Source organism: Pseudophryne corroboree, chromosome 2, assembly GCF_028390025.1.
Source record: "Pseudophryne corroboree isolate aPseCor3 chromosome 2, aPseCor3.hap2, whole genome shotgun sequence".
Classification (NCBI taxonomy): domain Eukaryota; kingdom Metazoa; phylum Chordata; class Amphibia; order Anura; family Myobatrachidae; genus Pseudophryne; species Pseudophryne corroboree.
This window is the reverse complement of record NC_086445.1, coordinates 196,396,914-196,418,834: the sequence shown is the minus strand read 5'-3', so window position 1 is coordinate 196,418,834 and position 21,921 is coordinate 196,396,914. Positions and strand designations below refer to the sequence as shown.

The 21,921-nt window shown below is 44.6% G+C and overlaps 1 protein-coding gene across 1 annotated transcript in view; it reads right to left on the bottom strand.

Annotated features, from left to right (window-relative positions):
• NCKAP1L (NCK associated protein 1 like) overlaps nt 1-21,921 on the bottom strand; it is a 616,762-nt gene that overhangs the window by 293,526 nt on the left and 301,315 nt on the right. Inside the window, exons 24-26 of the mRNA XM_063952202.1 lie at nt 6,957-7,050; nt 6,076-6,158; nt 1,417-1,497 (exon numbers count right to left, since the gene is read on the bottom strand). Of these exons, the coding sequence (XP_063808272.1) occupies nt 1,417-1,497; nt 6,076-6,158; nt 6,957-7,050 (258 nt within the window). The remainder of the gene's footprint in view (nt 1-1,416; nt 1,498-6,075; nt 6,159-6,956; nt 7,051-21,921) is intronic.

Here is a 21,921-nt window from a genome sequence, read left to right as displayed (position 1 = left end):
GGTCAAGTAACCAGCTGATGGTGTCGGAGCTGATTCAATACTGCATCCTAAAACGCAGCTCAGATAAGTAAAGCATGCAGGAGGCGTGACGTCTCCTGCTGCATTACCACATTAGAGCTTACATAGAAGCAGCAGCGATAGCTACTCCAACCACATCTGAATCAGGCCCAATGTGTGCAGTCCAAGCCTGCTCTTAACACTTACTTGTCACTAGACTTTGTGTGTGTGTGTCTTGGTGGTTAGGAACACTGAATATATTTTCAATGATTTACTATCTTCACGTACTGTTTCCTTCCATTATTCTCCAAGGTAACTTTTCCTTAACCTTCATGCAAACATTTATGGGATGAATGTATCCCTGTTTGCGGAGTGTTAGCTTGCACAGTGAGCATGCGCCGGAATCCAAGTGTCCTCAAGTGCAGATATGCAGAGACTTACATATTTTAGTCGCAATCTCCATTTGCGACTGAGGGGCACAACTGGGCTGTAATGGGACACTCTAATGTAGTAAAAGTTCAGAGAGGGCGAGTCATTGGAAATGCGGGATATGCAGAGTAAAATGTAAATGTAAATGCAACTATTTTCAGGAGTATTATGTGCAACAAGTGAAGGCTTGTGAAGGTGTGTCCTGATGATGAGGATGATGGCTCTATAATTAAGCTTACAGATAGCAGCGGTCCGCTGGCAACTCTGCATATGGATGAATTTAGTTCCATGAAAGTAATACAGAAGCTGTTAAAGATGGTCAGCAGACATAGGGACAGACCAACATTTTTAAATACTAATTCCAATCAGGGCTGGAGCAGGGCCTCACCCCCGGAACCCGTGCACTAGGAAGTAGATCACTGTTCAGACATCCTAAGGATGTGCAGCGGATTATGGTTGTGTCTATGTTTCCTTCGTGATCAGGACCAGGAAGTGACAGCACGAAATGGCAGTAGATAACCTCTGCCCTTACAGCACCTAAATGTTTTATCCGTTCTACGTTTGCTTGAGGTTATTTTGTTTATTCTATGCACCATTGGACCCTCACCACGCTTCAGGCTTAGTTTCTCGCTCCGCTCGCCACAGCTTGCTATTCCCAATAGTTTGTGACAAGGACCCAGGGGCTTATGGGAAAGGTCCTCTCCATGAAGGGTAACTAGACTACCACCAGAGTATCCCTTGGATGTTCCAGGTGACTGTAGGGTAGTGACTGTAGGGTTCCAAACACTCTGCAAGCCACATGCAAATACCGTAGGGTAAAAAAAAGTGTGCCTGACCTACACAAGGCCTTATCTGTTATAATAAAAATGCTGGAGAATAGGCGCACTGCTAATGTCACCACTGCGCTGCAGTCAAAATAAAATTGAAATCACTCATTTTATTTATATTTAATATATATTTGAATCACACATGAGGACAGATACAACATACCTGTATGTCAAGGTCAGGAGTGACAAAATCCTTTAGGTACTCAATTGGACCCATCAGGTTAGGACAGTGCTGGGTGAAAACCTTCAGTAATAATACAGAAGACAAAGCTGTGCTATTAATGTAATAAGTACATATTAAATAATTATGCATGATGAGCTCACTCCTCCAATTAACTTTACATAAATATCTCAACAATTCCCAAGAAAAGTCACCTTAAAACTATAAAAAGGATTACTTTTATATTGCCTTCATAGGCTCCAAAAGCAACAGTGACAAACTCTAAAGAGCCATTATAGTATATACAAATCAGAGTTACATAGTAACATAGTATCTGAGGTTGAAAAAAGACAATTGTCCATCGAGTTCAACATATTTGTGGTCTCCTATGCATGATGATTTGACTAAAATTTCTGACTGATGCTGCTGTCAGCCGTTGCATTTTATCCCTATTTATAGTAACTATAATGCATGACTATGCACCATACCCCTGGATATCCTTATCCATTAGGAATTTATCTAACCCATTCTTAAAGGTGTTGACAGATTCCGCCATTACAACTCCCTCAGGCAGGGAATTCCAAACACGTATTGTCCTTACCGTGAAAAAGCATTTACGCCGTATTGTGCGGAATCTCCTCTCCTCTAACCTGAGCGAGTGTCCACGAGTCCTCTGTGTTGATCTAACCAAAAACAGGTCCCGCGCAAGCTCTGTGTATTGTCCCATTATATATTTGTAGATGTTGATCATATCCCCTCTTAGTCTCCGCTTTTCCAATGTAAACATGCCTAGTCTTTCAAGCCTTTCCTTGCATTCCATCGTCTTCATGCCCTTAATTAGTTTGGTCGCCCTCCTCTGAACCTTTTCTAGCTCCAGGATATCCTTTTTGTAGTACGGTGCCCAGAATTGTACACAGTATTCAAGGTGTGGCCTCACTAGTGATTTATATAACGGGAGTTTAATACTCTCGTCCCTAGCATCAATACCCCGTTTTATACATGCTAATATCTTATTAGCCTTCTTTGCTGCAGTCCTACTTTGGGTACTACTGCTTAGTTTGCTATCTATGAAGACACCTAAGTCCTTTTCCAGTACAGAATCCCCTAATTTTACCCCATTTAGTAGGTAGGTGTAATTTTTGTTCTTGTTACCACAGTGCATTACCTTACACTTGTCTGTGTTGAAGCGCATTCTCCATTTGGCTGCCCATGCTTCTAATTTAACTAAGTCGTTCTGAAGAGACTCGGCATCCTCCTCTGTATTTATAGCCTTACACAATTTGGTATCATCTGCAAAAATTGACACCATGCTCTCTAGACCTTCTGTTAGGTCGTTAATGAAAATATTGAACAATAGCGGTCCTAATACTGAGCCTTGCGGCACACCACTTAGCACTTCAGTCCAAGTTGAAAAAGATCCATTAACCACAACGCGCTGCTCCCTATTATCTAAACAGTTTTTGACCCAAGTGCATATTGTGCTTCCTAGCCCTGATTCTTGTAGCTTGTAGATAAGTCTCATGTGTGGTACAGTATCGAACGCTTTGGCAAAGTCTAAAAAGATTACATCCACGTCTTTACCCTGATCTAGGTTTGCGCTTACTGTTTCATAAAAGCTAAGTAAGTTGGTTTGACAGGATCTGTCCTTCATAAACCCATGTTGATTCCTTTTAATGACCTTATTGACTTCAAGGAACTTCTGAATACTATCTCTTAGAATACCTTCCAATACTTTCCCCACTATAGATGTAAGACTAACTAATTACCTGGTTCAGCTTTACTTCCCTTTTTGAATATAGGCACTACTTCCGCTATACGCCAGTCTTTGGGAACCATACCTGATATAACTGAATCCTTAAAGATCAAAGATAGCGGTTTTGCCAGTTCAGAGTGAAGCTCCATTAGAACCATTGGGTGAATACCATTGGGCCCTGGTGATTTATTTATCTTTAAATGTTTTAATCGGTCACAGACTACTTCCTCGCTTAAATAAGTACCTATCAGTGGGATATTCTCATTATTGAGATTGTGTGTCAGTCCCTGAATTGGGTCCTCTCTAGTGAATACTGTTGAAAAAAACTCATTTAGTGTGTCCGCTATGTCATTATCATTTTTGCTTAAGACTCCCAACTTGTCTTTTAAAGGGCCTATACTCTCCTTCTTTAATCTCTTGCTATTAATGTATTTAAATAATTTTTTGGGATTCGCTTTGCTTTCCTTTGTTACTAGTTTTTCAGTATCTACTTTAGCCGCTCTTATTTCCTTTTTGCAAATTTTGTTACATTCCTTATAGTGCTGAAATGACTCTGCTTCCCCGTCAGATTTGTATTTTTTAAATGCTCGCCTTTTCTTGCCCATAAGTTCCTTAATCTTTTTGTTAAGCCACATCGGTTTATGATTTTTATTCCTTTTTTTGCTGCTCATAGGAATAAATTTGAGTGTATTTTTAGCTAGCAGGAATTTTAGTACCTCCCATTTCTCCGTAGTATTTTTTCCTAAAAATAAACCTTCCCATTCAATATCCCTGAAAAATACCCTCATCTTATCAAAATTTGCTTTGCTAAAGTTTAGAGTCCTAGTTGAGCCAGTATAGGGCTGTTTATAGAAACTGATATTGAATGTGACCATATTGTGGTCGCTGTTTCCTATGGGTTCCCCTACTATAATACCTGATACCAAATCCCCATTGTTTGTTAATACCAGGTCTAAGATTGCATTGTACCTAGTTGGTTCCTCAATTAGTTGGACTAAGTAGTTATCAATACATTTTTGAAAGATATGGCTATCAACAACAGAATTACCCTTATTATTACCCTGATTATTATTATACTGAAGCTGGGTACACACTAGACGATATTTTGAACGATTTGCCCGATTCTAACAGATTGGCAGGACAAATCGTTCAAATCAAGTGTGTACGCTCTATTTACAGGCCCCCACGGTCAGCAGCGATGTCTCCTGGTTGGCCCTACATGCAGCTCAATCTGAGGATATTGTCAACGACAGCATACTCCTGGATGTGGCCACTGACAATATCTTTTGCAAGATTGCACAGTCTGTACGCACTATGGGGGAGATTCAGCATGCTACGGAGAAGTGCTAAGATCACTACTTGCCGATTTTAGCACTTCTGCGTTCACGTCCAGTGATGGGGCGTCGACCCCACGTATTGTTGACGTCGACGTACTGTTGGGGGGGCATGGTCTGGACAATGGCTGGCATGTTTGGACCATTTGCAGGGTTGGCCGCGACGGCTGCGTGACGTCACAAACAGCCACTGCCACCCAAATCATGGTGGCCCACCGTCTGCCTACACAGCTGGGCTGCGGAGACAGGGGACTACAATTATGCGAGTGCTTCGCTGCTTAGTGAAGCGTTCGCATGTTGGCGGGGAGGAGGGGGACCGGTATGCGAATCGGACTTGCCCTGTGCTGGGGGTCCCCCAAAATGTTAGTGGAAAAAGTTGTAGTTTGTCAAATTTTTCGCAAAACTACAACTCATACTGAATAAGGCCCTATATCGTTTGCTTGGGAGTTCAAGGGAAATTTTTTACGACGTTGCATCCCGGGAGGATGTAATCGCAACTTCATTGACAGGGGCAGCGTCAGGAGGACAGTGACACGGCATTAGGGGGGAGTGGTCCGAACAATGTAGGCGTGACCAGACCATTTTAGGGGTCGGTCACGTGATGACACGCACGGCCACTATGGGGGTAAACATGGCGCCAGTGCACCTGCATACACAGCCATGGTGCATATGCAGGAGGGCTACTGGTAATCTTCATGGCCTCAGTGCCTGCGTTGCGCTACCATTTTTGAAAGCGATCGCAGCACTGGGCGGCACTTCTCATGCTGGGCGGTCTTGCCCTGTACAAGGCGGCCCTCAGCAAGAGATTTTTTCAAGACTTTGCGATTTAGCAGAATCTGCTACTGAAGCTGAATGAGGGCCAATACCCTATTTTTCAGCCATGTAATATATTCTTTGGGCACCTTGGCCTATCACTTGATACAGGTAATATGTTGGAAGACTCAGAGGTGTATGACCAGGGGCTGCAGTAGCTTTACTATAAGACTCAGAGTCCTTTCCAAAAACACTCTGTGGCATTTCTTGCGATAACCCCACCTGATGTTTCCAGTACCTCCCTGACATAACATTTAGAGAGGCTTTAATGAGTATATACAGGTTGAGTATCCCATATCCAAATATTCCGAAATACGGAATATTCCGAAATACGGACTTTTTTGAGTGAGATAGTGAAACCTTTGTTTTTTGATGGCTCAATGTACACAAACTTTGTTTAATATACAAAGTTATTAAAAATATTGTATTAAATGACCCCCAGGCTGTGTGTATAAGGTGTATATGAAACATAAATGAATTGTGTGAATGTACACACGCTTTGTTTAATGCACAAAGTTATAAAAAATATTGTCTAAAATGACCTTCAGGCTGTGTGTATAAAGTGTATATGTAACATAAAAGCATTCTGTGCTTATATTTAGGTCCCATCACCATGATATCTCCTTATGGTATGCAATTATTCCAAAATACGGATAAATCCGATATCCAAAATACCTCTGGTCCCAAGCATTTTGGATAAGGGATACTCAACCTGTAGTATATATCTTATTACTTGCCTGTATTTGTTACACTGTCACTCACCTCTCTAAGGCCTTCCAGAGCCAGTGAACGGAAAGACAAGATCACTCCAATGATGGTCATTCTTTTCAGCAAGCTTTCCGGAGCTAAATCAATGGGCAGCAAAAAATGAATAAGTGAAACCCCAGTCCCCAGTCTATGATTAAATATTCTGTGAAAAGCAGATCCCACTGGCCCAAAACCACATCCATACAGTACACACAACAAAGAACCATGTACATATAAATAATGCACACAATATCCAGCTAGAAGGTGGGCTAGGTCATGATGATGCGTGTCACTGCAAAAGGCATAAAGCAGCAAACTGGAGTAATGACGACACCCTTGCAGGTGCCCCATATATAGTACCTCCCCTCCGCAAAGCACAGCACGTTTCCTTTAGATGGGGCTCAGCTCACTATAAGGTAAAGGTTGCATCCATACAGATGTTTTTTCTCTCCATATCCAGGAACAATGGAACACAAAACAGTGCTCGTTTTCCACACCTGTACCCGGCTTCTTTGTCACAATGACCTGTTTTGCATTGCGCCCTAGTGAATGTGCTTAACTTCAGATATGATCACCAAAAATATCCATCTCAACATGTCTTTCTTTTATAAAAAAAAATTGAACTGTTACCCATAGCAACCAAAGAGAGATTTTGTTTCATTAGCATAAAATGACATTATCTATGTGGTTGCTATAAGTTACAGCACATCTTTGCAGCAATTTCCATGAATATTCCGTACTGTATACAATTCTAAAAAGTAAGTAGATTATGAGACACTATCAACAAAAAACTAAACGGCATGTCTGTTTGTTAGTAACGGCAGTGTACAGTATAGGAACATCTGTTGTGCTGAATCCCTTGCCAGTAGGAACAACCAAATATAATAGTGACTTACAGCTCAGTTTGGCTAACAGAGACGGCATCAGCTCGGCATTGCTGAAGTTGGATCTGATTTGTACCAACACATCCATATTCTCCACAACAAGTTTCTGGAAGAGAAATTAAAGTCATATTCTCCAGGCATTCACAATACGTGCTTTCAGATGCAGCTTCGCTCCAGTGGTATATTTAGTGTTATAATATATATATATATATATATATATATATATATATATATTTATTTTGAGCCTCCCATGTCTGAAATGCTCGGGACCAGAAGTATTTTGGATTTCAGTTGTTTCCGCATTTTGGAATATTTGCATACCAGAATGAGATATTTTGGGGACTGGAACCCATGTCTAAACACAAAAATAAGAATTTACTTACCGATAATTCTATTTCTCGTAGTCCGTAGTGGATGCTGGGAACTCCGTAAGGACCATGGGAATAGCGGCTCCACAGGAGACTGGGCACAAAAGTAAAAGCTTTAGGACTACCTGGTGTGCACTGGCTCCTCCCCCTATGACCCTCCTCCAAGCCTCAGTTAGGATACTGTGCCCGGACGAGCGTACACAATAAGGAAGGATTTTGAATCCCGGGTAAGACTCATACCAGCCACACCAATCACACCGTACAACCTGTGATCTGAACCCAGTTAACAGCATGATAACAGAGGAGCCTCTGAAAAGATGGCTCACAACAATAATAACCCGATTTTTGTAACAATAACTATGTACAAGTATTGCAGACAATCCGCACTTGGGATGGGCGCCCAGCATCCACTACGGACTACGAGAAATAGAATTATCGGTAAGTAAATTCTTATTTTCTCTGACGTCCTAGTGGATGCTGGGAACTCCGTAAGGACCATGGGGATTATACCAAAGCTCCCAAATGGGCGGGAGAGTGCGGATGACTCTGCAGCACCGAATGAGAGAACTCCAGGTCCTCCTCAGCCAGGGTATCAAATTTGTAGAATTTAGCAAACGTGTTTGCCCCTGACCAAGTAGCTGCTCGGCAAAGTTGTAAAGCCGAGACCCCTCGGGCAGCCGCCCAAGATGAGCCCACCTTCCTTGTGGAATGGGCTTTTACAGATTTTGGCTGTGGCAGGCCTGCCACAGAATGTGCAAGCTGAATTGTACTACAAATCCAACGAGCAATAGTCTGCTTAGAAGCAGGAGCACCCAGCTTGTTGGGTGCATACAGGATAAACAGCGAGTCAGATTTCCTGACTCCAGCCGTCCTGGAAACATATATTTTCAGGGCCCTGACTACGTCCAGCAACTTGGAGTCCTCCAAGTCCCTAGTAGCCGCAGGTACCACAATAGGCTGGTTCAAGTGAAACGCTGAAACCACCTTAGGGAGAAATTGAGGACGAGTCCTCAATTCTGCCCTGTCCGTATGAAAAATTAGGTAAGGGCTTTTATAGGATAAAGCCGCCAATTCTGAGACACGCCTGGCTGAAGCCAGGGTTAACAGCATTACCACTTTCCAAGTGAGATATTTTAAGTCCACAGTGGAGAGTGGTTCAAACCAATGTGATTTTAGGAACCCCAAAACTACATTGAGATCCCAAGGTGCCACTGGAGGCACAAAAGGAGGCTGTATATGCAGTACCCCCTTGACAAACGTCTGAACTTCAGGAACTGAAGCCAGTTCTTTCTGGAAGAAAATCGACAGGGGCGAAATTTGAACCTTAATGGACCCTAATTTTAGGCCCATAGACAGTCCTGTTTGCAGGAAATGCAGGAAACGACCCAGTTTAAATTCCTCTGTAGGGGCCTTCCTGGCCTCGCACCACGCAACATATTTACGCCAAATACGGTGATAATGCTGTACGGTTACATCCTTCCTGGCTTTGATCAGGGTAGGGATGACTTCATCCGGAATGCCTTTTTCCTTCAGGATCCGGCGTTCAACCGCCATGCCGTCAAACGCAGCCGCGGTAAGTCTTGGAACAGACAGGGTCCCTGCTGGAGCAGGTCCTTTCTTAGAGGTAGAGGCCACGGGTCCTCTGTGAGCATCTCTTGAAGTTCCGGGTACCAAGTCCTTCTTGGCCAATCCGGAGCCACGAGTATAGTCCTTACTCCTCTCCTTCTTATGATTCTCAGTACCTTGGGTATGAGAGGCAGAGGAGGGAACACATACACTGACTGGTACACCCACGGTGTTACCAGAGCGTCCACAGCTATTGCCTGAGGGTCCCTTGACCTGGCGCAATACCTGTCTAGTTTTTTGTTGAGGCGGGACGCCATCATGTCCACCTTTGGTTTTTCCCAACGGTTCACAATCATGTGGAAGACTTCTGGGTGAAGTCCCCACTCCCCCGGGTGGAGGTCGTGTCTGCTGAGGAAGTCTGCTTCCCAGTTGTCCACTCCCGGAATGAACACTGCTGACAGTGCTATCACATGATTTTCCGCCCAGCGAAGAATCCTTGCAACTTCTGTCATTGCCCTCCTGCTTCTTGTGCCGCCCTGTCTGTTTACGTGGGCGACTGCCGTGATGTTGTCTGACTGGATCAGCACCGGCTGACCTTGAAGCAGAGGTCTTGCTAGGCTTAGAGCATTGTAGATGGCCCTTAGCTCCAGGATATTTATGTGAAGTAATGTCTCCAGGCTTGACCACAAGCCCTGGAAATTTCGTCCCTGTGTGACTGCTCCCCAGCCTCTCAGGCTGGCATCCGTGGTCACCAGGACCCAGTCCTGAATGCCGAATCTGCGGCCCTCTAGAAGATGAGCACTCTGCAACCACCACAGGAGAGACACCCTTGTCCTTGGTGACAAGATTATCCGCTGATGCATCTGAAGATGCGACCCGGACCATTTGTCTAGCAGATCCCACTGGAAGGTTCTTGCGTGGAATCTGCCGAATGGGATTGCTTCGTAAGAAGCCACCATCTTTCCCAGGACCCTCGTGCATTAATGCACTGAGACTTGGCCTGGTTTTAGGAGATTTCTGACTAGTTCGGATAACTCCCTGGCTTTCTCCTCCGGGAGAAACACCTTTTTCTGGACTGTGTCCAGGATCATCCCTAGGAATAGAAGTCGTGTCGTCGGGATCAGCTGTGATTTTGGAATATTGAGAATCCAACCGTGCTGGCGTAGCACTATCTGAGATAGTGCTACCCCGACTTCCAACTGTTCCCTGGATCTTGCCCTTATCAGGAGATCGTCCAAGTAAGGGATAACTAAAACTCCCTTCCTTCGAAGGAGTATCATCATTTCGGCCATTACCTTGGTAAAGACCCGGGGTGCCGTGGACAATCCAAACGGCAGCGTCTGAAACTGATAGTGACAGTTCTGTACCACAAACCTGAGGTACCCTTGGTGAGAAGGGTAAATTGGGACATGCAGGTAAGCATCTTTGATGTCCAGAGACACCATATAGTCCCCTTCTTCCAGGTTTGCAATCACTGCTCTGAGTGACTCCATCTTGAATTTGAACCTTTGTATGTAAGTGTTCAAGGATTTTAGGTTTAAAATTGGTCTCACCGAGCCGTCCGGCTTCGGTACCACAAATAGTGTGGAATAGTACCCCTTTCCCTGTTGTAGGAGGGGTACCTTGATTATCACCTGCTGGGAATACAGCTTGTGAATGGCTTCCAATACTGCCTCCCTGTCTGAGGGAGACGTCGGTAAAGCAGACTTTAGAAAACGGCGAGGGGGAGACGTCTCGAATTCCAATTTGTACCCCTGAGATACCACTTGAAGGATCCAGGGGTCCACTTGCGAGTGGGCCCACTGCGCACTGAACTTCTTGAGACGGGCCCCCACCGTGCCTGAGTCTGCTTGTAAAGCCCCAGCGTCATGCTGAGGACTTTGCGGAGGCGGGAAAGGGCTTTTGTTCCTGGGAACTGGCTGTTTGTTGCAGCCTTTTTCCTCTCCCTCTGCCACGGGGCAGAAATGAGGCGCCTTTTGCCCGCTTGCCCTTATGGGGCCGAAAGGACTGCGCCTGATAATATGGCGTCTTCTTAGGTTGAGAAGCTACCTGGGGTAAAAATGTGGATTTTCCAGCAGTTGCCGTGGCTACCAGGTCTGATAGACCTACCCCAAATAACTCCTCCCCCTTATAAGGCAATACTTCCATGTGCCTTTTAGAATCCGCATCACCTGACCACTGCCGCGTCCATAAACCTCTTCTTGCAGAAATGGACAGCGCGCTAACTCTTGATGCCAGTCGGCAAATATCCCTCTGTGCATCACGCATATATAGAAATGCATCCTTCAAATGCTCTATAGTCAGTAATATACTGTCCCTATCTAGGGTATCAATATTTTCAGTCAGGGAATCCGACCACGCCAGGCCCGCACTGCACATCCAGGCTGAGGCGATTGCTGGTCGCAGTATAACACCCGTGTGAGAGTATATACATTTTAGGATATTCTCCAGCTTTCTATCGGCAGGTTCCTTTAGGGCGGCCGTATCAGGAGAGGGTAGTGCTACCTGTTTAGACAAGCGTGTGAGCGCTTTATCCACCCTAGGGGGTGTTTCCCAACGTGCCCTATCCTCTGGCGGGAAAGGGTACGATGCCAATAACCTTTTAGGAATTATCAATTTTTTATCGGGGGAAACCCACGCCTCATCACACACTTCATTTAATTCCTCGGATACAGGAAAAACTACAGGCAGTTTTTTCTCACCAAACATAATACCCTTTTTAGTGGTACTTGTATTATCAGAGATATGCAATACATTTTTCATTGCTTCAATCATGTAACGTGTGGCCCTAGTGGAAGTCACGTTTGTCTCCTCATCATCGACACTGGAGTCAGTATCCGTGTCTGTGTCTGCCATTTGAGGTAACGGGCGTTTTAAAGCCCCTGATGGCGTTTGAGACCCCTGGACAGGCACAAGCTGAGTAGCCGGCTGTCTCATGTCGTCAACTGTCTGTCGTAAAGAGCTGACACTGTCACGCAATTCCTTCCATAAGCTCATCCACTCAGGTGTCGACTCCCTAGGGGGTGACAACTGTATAATAGGCAATTGCTCCGCCTCCATCTCATTTTCCTCCTCAAACATGTCGACACAATCGTACCGACACACCGCACACACACAGGGAATGCTCTGATAGAGGACAGGACCCCACTAGCCCTTTGGGGAGACAGAGGGAGAGTATGCCAGCACACACCAGAGCGCTATATATAGACAGGAATACCACTATACAATGTGCTTTTCCCTTTATAGCTGCTGTTAGTATTAAAACTGCGCCAAATTAGTGCCCCCCTCTCTTTTTTACCCTTTCTGTAGTGCAGGACTGCAGGGGAGAGTCAGGGAGACGTCCTTCCAGCGGAGCTGTGATGGAAAATGGCGCCCGTGTGCTGAGGAGATAGGCTCCGCCCCCTTCTCGGCGGCCTTTTCTCCCGCTTTTTTGGTGAGTTCTGGCAGGGGTTAAAATACATCCATATAGCCCTGGGGGTTATATGTGGTGTATTTATTAGAGATGAGCGCCGGAAATTTTTCGGGTTTTGTGTTTTGGTTTTGGGTTCGGTTCCGCGGCCGTGTTTTGGGTTCGACCGCGTTTTGGCAAAACCTCACCGAATTTTTTTTGTCGGATTCGGGTGTGTTTTGGATTCGGGTGTTTTTTTCCAAAAAACCTAAAAAACAGCTTAAATCATAGAATTTGGCGGTCATTTTGATCCCAAAGTATTATTAACCTCAAAAACCATAATTTCCACTCATTTTCAGTCTATTCTGAATACCTCACACCTCACAATATTATTTTTAGTCCTAAAATTTGCACCGAGGTCGCTGTGTGAGTAAGATAAGCGACCCTAGTGGCCGACACAAACACCGGGCCCATCTAGGAGTGGCACTGCAGTGTCACGCAGGATGTCCCTTCCAAAAAACCCTCCCCAAACAGCACATGACGCAAAGAAAAAAAGAGGCGCAATGAGGTAGCTGTGTGAGTAAGATAAGCGACCCTAGTGGCCGACACAAACACCGGGCCCATCTAGGAGTGTCACTGCAGTGTCACGCAGGATGTCCCTTCCAAAAAACCCTCCCCAAACAGCACATGACGCAAAGAAAAAAAGAGGCGCAATGAGGTAGCTGTGTGAGTAAGATAAGCGACCCTAGTGGCCGACACAAACACCGGGCCCATCTAGGAGTGGCACTGCAGTGTCACGCAGGATGTCCCTTCCAAAAAACCCTCCCCAAACAGCACATGACGCAAAGAAAAAGAAAAGAAAAAAGAGGTGCAAGATGGAATTGTCCTTGGGCCCTCCCACCCACCCTTATGTTGTATAAACAGGACATGCACACTTTAACCAACCCATCATTTCAGTGACAGGGTCTGCCACACGACTGTGACTGATATGACGGGTTGGTTTGGACCCCCACCAAAAAAGAAGCAATTAATCTCTCCTTGCACAAACTGGCTCTACAGAGGCAAGATGTCCACCTCATCATCATCCTCCGATATATCACCGTGTACATCCCCCTCCTCACAGATTATCAATTCGTCCCCACTGGAATCCACCATCTCAGCTCCCTGTGTACTTTGTGGAGGCAATTGCTGCTGGTCAATGTCTCCACGGAGGAATTGATTATAATTCATTTTAATGAACATCATCTTCTCCACATTTTCTGGATGTAACCTCGTACGCCGATTGCTGACAAGGTGAGCGGCGGCACTAAACACTCTTTCGGAGTACACACTTGTGGGAGGGCAACTTAGGTAGAATAAAGCCAGTTTGTGCAAGGGCCTCCAAATTGCCTCTTTTTCCTGCCAGTATAAGTACGGACTGTGTGACGTGCCTACTTGGATGCGGTCACTCATATAATCCTCCACCATTCTTTCAATGGGGAGAGAATCATATGCAGTGACAGTAGACGACATGTCCGTAATCGTAACCACGGTTAGGTGGTATATACAATTATGGACGGGCTGCCGAGTGCCGACACAGAGGTAGCCACAGCCGTGAACTACCGCACTGTACTGTGTCTGCTGCTAATATAGACTGGTTGATAAAGAGATAGTATACTCGTAACTAGTATGTATGTATAAAGAAAGAAAAAAAAAACCACGGTTAGGTGGTATATACAATTATGGACGGGCTGCCGAGTGCCGACACAGAGGTAGCCACAGCCATGAACTACCGCACTGTACTGTGTCTGCTGCTAATATAGACTGGTTGATAAAGAGATAGTATACTCGTAACTAGTATGTATGTATAAAGAAAGAAAAAAAAACCACGGTTAGGTGGTATATACAATTATGGACGGGCTGCCGAGTGCCGACACAGAGGTAGCCACAGCCGTGAACTACCGCACTGTACTGTGTCTGCTGCTAATATATAGACTGGTTGATAAAGAGATAGTATACTCGTAACTAGTATGTATGTATAAAGAAAGAAAAAAAAAACCACGGTTAGGTGGTATATACAATTATGGACGGGCTGCCGAGTGCCGACACAGAGGTAGCCACAGCCGTGAACTACCGCACTGTACTGTGTCTGCTGCTAATATAGACTGGTTGATAAAGAGATAGTATACTCGTAACTAGTATGTATGTATAAAGAAAGAAAAAAAAACCACGGTTAGGTGGTATATACAATTATGGACGGGCTGCCGAGTGCCGACACAGAGGTAGCCACAGCCGTGAACTACCGCACTGTACTGTGTCTGCTGCTAATATATAGACTGGTTGATAAAGAGATAGTATACTCGTAACTAGTATGTATGTATAAAGAAAGAAAAAAAAACCACGGTTAGGTGGTATATACAATTATGGACGGGCTGCCGAGTGCCGACACAGAGGTAGCCACAGCCGTGAACTACCGCACTGTACTGTGTCTGCTGCTAATATAGACTGGTTGATAAAGAGATAGTATACTCGTAACTAGTATGTATGTATAAAGAAAGAAAAAAAAACCACGGTTAGGTGGTATATACAATTATGGACGGGCTGCCGAGTGCCGACACAGAGGTAGCCACAGCCGTGAACTACCGCACTGTACTGTGTCTGCTGCTAATATAGACTGGTTGATAAAGAGATAGTATACTCGTAACTAGTATGACTATAAAGAAAGAAAAAAAAACCACGGTTAGGTGGTATATACAATTATGGACGGGCTGCCGAGTGCCGACACAGAGGTAGCCACAGCCGTGAACTACCGCACTGTACTGTGTCTGCTGCTAATATAGACTGGTTGATAAAGAGATAGTATACTACTAATATTATATATACTGGTGGTCAGGTCACTGGTCACTAGTCACACTGGCAGTGGCACTCCTGCAGCAAAAGTGTGCACTGTTTAATTTTAATATAATATTATGTACTCCTGGCTCCTGCTATAACCTATAACTGGCACTGCAGTGCTCCCCAGTCTCCCCCACAATTATAAGCTGTGTGAGCTGAGCACAGTCAGATATATATATACATTGATGCAGCACACTGGGCTGAGCAGTGCACACAGATATGGTATGTGACTGAGTCACTGTGTGTATCGTTTTTTTCAGGCAGAGAACGGATATATTAAATAAAACAAACAACTGCACTGTCTGGTGGTCACTGTGGTCGTCAGTCACTAAACTCTGCACTCTCTTCTACAGTATCACAGCCTCAGGTCAATCTCTCTCTCTCTCTCTCAACCCTAATCTAAATGGAGAGGACGCCAGCCACGTCCTCTCCCTATCAATCTCAATGCACGTGTGAAAATGGCGGCGACGCGCGGCTCCTTATATAGAATCCGAGTCTCGCGAGAATCCGACAGCGTCATGATGACGTTCGGGCGCGCTCGGGTTAACCGAGCAAGGCGGGAGGATCCGAGTCTGCTCGGACCCGTGAAAAAAACATGAAGTTCGTGCGGGTTCGGATTCAGAGAAACCGAACCCGCTCATCTCTAGTATTTATGCCAGCCAAGGTGTTTTACATTGCTGCTCAGGGCGCCCCCCCCTAGCGCCCTGCACCCTCAGTGACCGGAGTGTGAAGTGTGCCTGAGTAACAATGGCGCACAGCTGCAGTGCTGTGCGCTACCTTGTTGAAGACTGATGTCTTCTGCCGCCGATTTTTCCGGACCTCTTCTTGCTTCTGGCTCTGTAAGGGGGCCGGCGGCGCAGCTCTGGGACCGAGCTCCGAGGCTGGGCCTGTGTTCGGTCCCTCTGGAGCTAATGGTGTCCAGTAGCCTAAGAAGCCCAATCCACTCTGCACGCAGGTGAGTTCGCTTCTTCTCCCCTTAGTCCCTCGATGCAGTGAGCCTGTTGCCAGCAGGTCTCACTGAAAATAAAAAACCTAAAACTAAACTTTCACTAAGAAGCTCAGGAGAGCCCCTAGTGTGCACCCTTCTCGGCCGGGCACAAAAATCTAACTGAGGCTTGGAGGAGGGTCATAGGGGGAGGAGCCAGTGCACACCAGGTAGTCCTAAAGCTTTTACTTTTGTGCCCAGTCTCCTGCGGAGCCGCTATTCCCATGGTCCTTACGGAGTTCCCAGCATCCACTAGGACGTCAGAGAAATGCACTTATGTTTCATATACACCTTTTACACATAGCAGGAAGGTAATTTTATACAATATTTTTAATAATTTTGTGCATGAAATAACGTATGTGCAGCCTGACCCATCAGAAAGCAAAGGTGTCACTATCTCAGTGATACTCAAAGAAATTCAGATTTTGGAATATTTGGGATTTTGGAATTTCGGATATGGGAGACTCAAACTGACTTTAAAGCGTGTAAAGAACTATTATTACAGATGGAAACATGGTGCCTTCATAGTTGTCTGTGAGGAGGTGTCAGGTTGCTCTGACATAGCAAGAGAGGGTACAAAAAAACACGAGTCTGCTGCGATGGTGTATAGGGGGAGCCAAGAGGTGAGTGCATGGAACACAGGCAAGTATTGGGAGCCCATCTGTGGAGATTTTGGTGTGGGCTGCTGGGGCTATGGGGGGGTCATTCCAAGTTGACCACTAGCTGCATTTGTTCGCAGCGCAGCGAATAGGCTAAAAAACGGCATGCGTATGCGGCACAATGCGCACGCGCGACGTACGGGCACAATGAACAATGTCGTTTTGCACAGGGTCTAGCGAAGCATTTCAGTCGCACTGGTTGCCGCAGAGTGATTGACATGAAGTGTGCGTTTCTTGGTGGCAACTGACCGTTTTCAGGGAGTGTGCAGAAAAACGCAGGCATGCCAGGAAAAACGCAGGTGTGGCTGGGCGGGTTTGTGACGTCAAATCCGGAACTGAATAGTCTGAAGTGATCGCAAGCGCTGAGTAGGTTTTGAGCTACTCTGAAACTACACAAAAAATTTTTGTAGCCGCTCTGCAATACAACCGTTCACACTTCTGCTAAGCTAAAATACACTCCCAGTGGGCGGTGGCATAGCGTTTGCATGGCTGCTAAAAACTGCTAGCGAGCGATCAACTCGGAATGACCCCCATGGTGCTATGGAGCAATAGTTCCTATTAGTTCCCACTGTAACAACCCTACTAGACTGCCTGTGCATCACCACCTTTTGTCATGAATGGACGTGCAGTCAAGGTGGATTTTGGTGGCCCAAGAGGTAGCCCCACACGAGGGCCCAGGTTTCCTCCCTGCAGCCCTTAGTGTGATGCAATAAATTGAGGAGGAAAAGAGGTTTCAGAATCTTCCCCAAAGATCTTGAAAGAAACCAATCATTTCCAACTGGCAATGGCACATTCATCATGCCCTTTCACTTATCTAGATACCCTTTACACATGCAGTGGGAAAAAGACTGCCCAAGGGGTGGCTGCAGCTTCCTGCTCCATCCAATTATATTGCAGACGCAGCAAATTAAGATTGAGCATAGCAATGTAAATTTATGCTTGCACAGCGGGTTTTCACAACTGGTATTTTCCATGGTAAATTCACATGATAATGTTATATGGTGCTACAGAATGTTTTCACATACATTATTGTATTATTGATAAATAGGCACCTTAGAAATTTTAGGGAGGGTGGTATTAGTGACTACACATTAGTAGTGGGTGGCCACTGATACCCCCAGGAGGGTAAACGGGAGCCATTTCCTGTATCGGAGTAACACGTGGAAAAGTGTAAAGAACATTTTGGCTTACATGTGTGGGTCATATTGGTGTTAGTGTGAGGTCTGAATGTAATGTAGGGAAAAGAGGAGCAAGTGGGGCATTTGGGCAGAAGTGGCATATAAACACTGAGGTTTTATGACAAGTGAGTGGATGATTGTGTCTTTTTGGTGACATTTATATTGTCTTTTTATTTTTGAGAGTGATGAAATATTCAGAATGTGTGTGATTAAATATATTACTTTAATTCACTACCGAGTTTACGATTAATGTTGTCTTTTTAAAGATTAGAGGGCTGCATATATGGCCCCTGAAGTCTATCAGGTTGTCCATCACTACATTACACTGAATGTATGATAACAAATTGCTTTGTAGAGAACCGGCTTCTCCCTATTGGTTACTAACCTCAGCCAATGGGGATTCTGCAGACTGTGATAGATAGCCTTACAGCTATCTCAATCAGTGATGGAAGAAAACATTAACCCATGAGAGATCGCAAACAAGACAAACTCTTCTTGTGGCAACTTGCAAACAGATAACAATAGACCTCAAACAGGTCACATACAAAGAGTAACAGAAAATAAACAGGAAAATAAAATAAGGTCCCAGACAGCGCTGTGACAAGACCAGTGACTACAACTGTAACTATAAAATTAGTAATTTATGCCCATATGAACACCTGACAATTTAACAACCAATTCATCCGCTTCTGCATTACCACAGGCTTTTACACTAATGCGTAGAATTGCCCCAGGCTAGGCTTGACAAGCAGACTTTTTAGTTCTGCCATAGCATTAAATAAAAATCTAAACCTTCCAAACAAACTAACAAAACATTTACCTGTGCTATAGTGCTTTTATGTTCAGCACAGTGTGTAACTAGATTACCTAACTGACATGTCAGATGTGTTTGCGATTTTATGTAGCTGAATTAAAGCTGCCAATTTTCATGCTGTCTGAAAGTGGGAGGCATTCCAAGGAGACACAAATACTCCTGCATAATTATCCAACCCTACGCATCCAGAAGTTTCAGAAACAGTTTGCACCATGTAGCTCAAACTACTGTATGTTCTTCTACAGATTAACAGACTGCAGTAGTCATATGGATAAAAGATTTTCCTTGCACTTGACTGTTCCCTCTCTGCAAACTGTCACATTACTGTTCTCTATCTATCAGTTTCTATGATACACATTTTCCACTGACTTCAAAATCCCAGGTTTTTGCACGATCCAAGATTTTGGTCAGTGTAAATGACACCTGGGACTAACTCCAGGGTCCATGACCTTGCTCCCGACCAGGATCATGGAGCGGAGATCCGGGAAAATGTTAGGTTGATAAGACCCAGCAATTTCCAGGGTTGCAGTGGAAAAGGGGTATTACTATCCAGGAATTTCAGCCTCCAAGATCCCTGCCACTTCGTCGAGTAAGTGCATGCTTCATTGAATGATGACATGGGGGTATATTTACTAAAGGTCGATTTTGTTTGTTTTTGTTCGATGTTAGAATGATTTATAAATCAATTTTACTAGTAGATGATTTTTTTATATTAATTTTTAAATGTTAGTAAATGTGTGTTTTAATAACCCTGGAAGCCCAACATCGATTAAATTATATTTAAAAATCGATCTAACATAGAACAAAAACAAACAAAATCGGCCTTTAGTCAATATACCCCATGATCCACAATCGCTAACATTATCCTGGATGTCCAAGCGCTTTCTTAAACTTAACATTTCTAAGACTGAGCTGATCATCTTCCCTCCCTCCCGCATAACCTCAACTCCCACAATTTCATTATCCATTGATGGCACAACTATCTCCTCTAGCCCCCAAGTGCGATGTCTTGGAGTAAACCTTGACTTCACCCTCTCCTTCAAACCACACATTCAGTACCTCTCACAAACCTGCCATTTCCATCTCAAAAACATCTCCAGGATCAGAACCTTTCTCACCCAGGACGCTACTAAGACCCTCATTCACTCACTGGTCATCTCCAGATTGGACTACTGCAATCTCCTCCTATCTGGCCTCCCTCAAAAATGCCTCTCTCCACTTCAATCTATCCTCAATGCTGCCCGTCTCATCTTCCTCACCAAACGTACTACATCCACATCCTCTCTTGCAGTACCTTCACAGCTACCCTTCCCATTCAGAATCCAATTCAAGCTTCTCACACTCACCTACAAAGCTCTCACCCACTCTTCTCCCTCTTACATCTCTGATCTTATCTCTCTTTACATTCCTACCTGTCCTCTTCGCTCTGCTAATGCACACCGTCTTTCCTGCCAACTGATTACCTCCTCCCACTCCTACCTACAAGATTTTGCACGTGCTGCTCCCTATCTCTGGAATGCTCTACCTCTCCCCATCCGACTCTCCACCTCTCTACAAAACTTCAAACACGCTCTCAAGAACCACTTCTTCACCAAACCCAGCCAACTCTCCTCCTAACCCTCTTGTCTATGCTCACTGTCTACCCCTTCTGTGTCACTCCGGTCTGTTAGCCCCATACCTTTTAGATTGTAAGCAGGGACTTCTTTTATCATGTGCCTTTCCTTTTCTTACTTACACTATCTTATACTCCATACTCCCTTTGATGGCACCTAACCCCGGATTTTCTATACCTGTCCTATATTGTCTTGTATTGTAAGTGCTGATTTCTTGTTTGCTCATTTGATTATGTACTGTGTAATGGGTGCTGCGGATCCCTTGTGGCGCCATATAAATAAAGGATAATTATAATAATAATATTTATGGTGTTGTGACCATTGCATCTCCATACTTCTATCTCCCAGAGGGAGGATTTAAAGTACAGTAAGTAAATTTGGTTCACGAATTAATAAATAGCAAATGTCATGTGACACCGCTATTGCTCTCAGTTAGCATTATAAAGATTACACCAACTGTGTTGATTTCTGCAGACTTACTCCTCTCCTTTTTGTGGAACTACATGATTCAGCATGCACTGACAGCCATTAACTAAGTTTGTTGCAGCATAAGAACCAGCACACCCTTCCAGCCAATGCTTGCTTGGTTGCAATGCCAGTGTATACTGGAACGTGTAATTTCAAAATAACCGTAGTTCCAGTATAATTAACCGGTATCCCCAAGACTTCCATAATACAAAACAGTGTAAAAAACACATTTATTTTAATATAGTGTAATTGAAATATAACACTCAGTGAAAGCCAGCATTCACTACTTTGCATTTTACACACAATTCATTTTAATTAATATACATTTTACTGGGATTTAAGTACATAGCTACTTGATCCCCACTGTCTCTGAATCTTTGGGTGGTAACCAGGAGAGAACAATTCATTACATGTGAGTGAAAGTAACACATGCAATTAACTGAATAGCTCTTTCGTGTCAGCAGGGCCGTAACTAGGAAGGGGACTAAGGGGGCGTGAGCCCCGGGTGCAGGATTTGAGGGGGCGCCAAGGAGTTACAGAGGAGCAGGGTTTTTTATTTTGTTTTTTACCGGCAGTGCTGTGCTGCTCCACTGAGACAGCAGACAGCTCCCGGGGCAATGGCTCTGACCAACCTGTCTGCCCACAGCTGGCGCCGACGCTTTGCGGGTTAGCTCCAGTTCCTGGGATCTCTACTATGCTGGCTTTAGGGGATGTAGTATAGTGATGTAGTACAGTGTATAGGGGAATGTAGTGCATTGATGAAGTGTTATGATATAGTGCACTGTATGGAAACACACAGAGGAGCATGTAGTTGAACACACTGGCGGGGCATGTGACACATAGGGCATTTGAGGCACATAAGGGAATATTGTCCAACAGTATTACCTTTTTAAAAAAAATCCTGATAATCTGATTATTTAAGTCTGACAGGGGTTGTTTTTTTTTGTTTTGTTTTTTTTTTGGGGGGGGCCTGAAAATTACTATCTTGCCCCGGGTGGCGTAAATCCTAGTTTCGGCCCTGGTGTCAGTACTATATGTACATTACATTATACAGGGAAGTAATA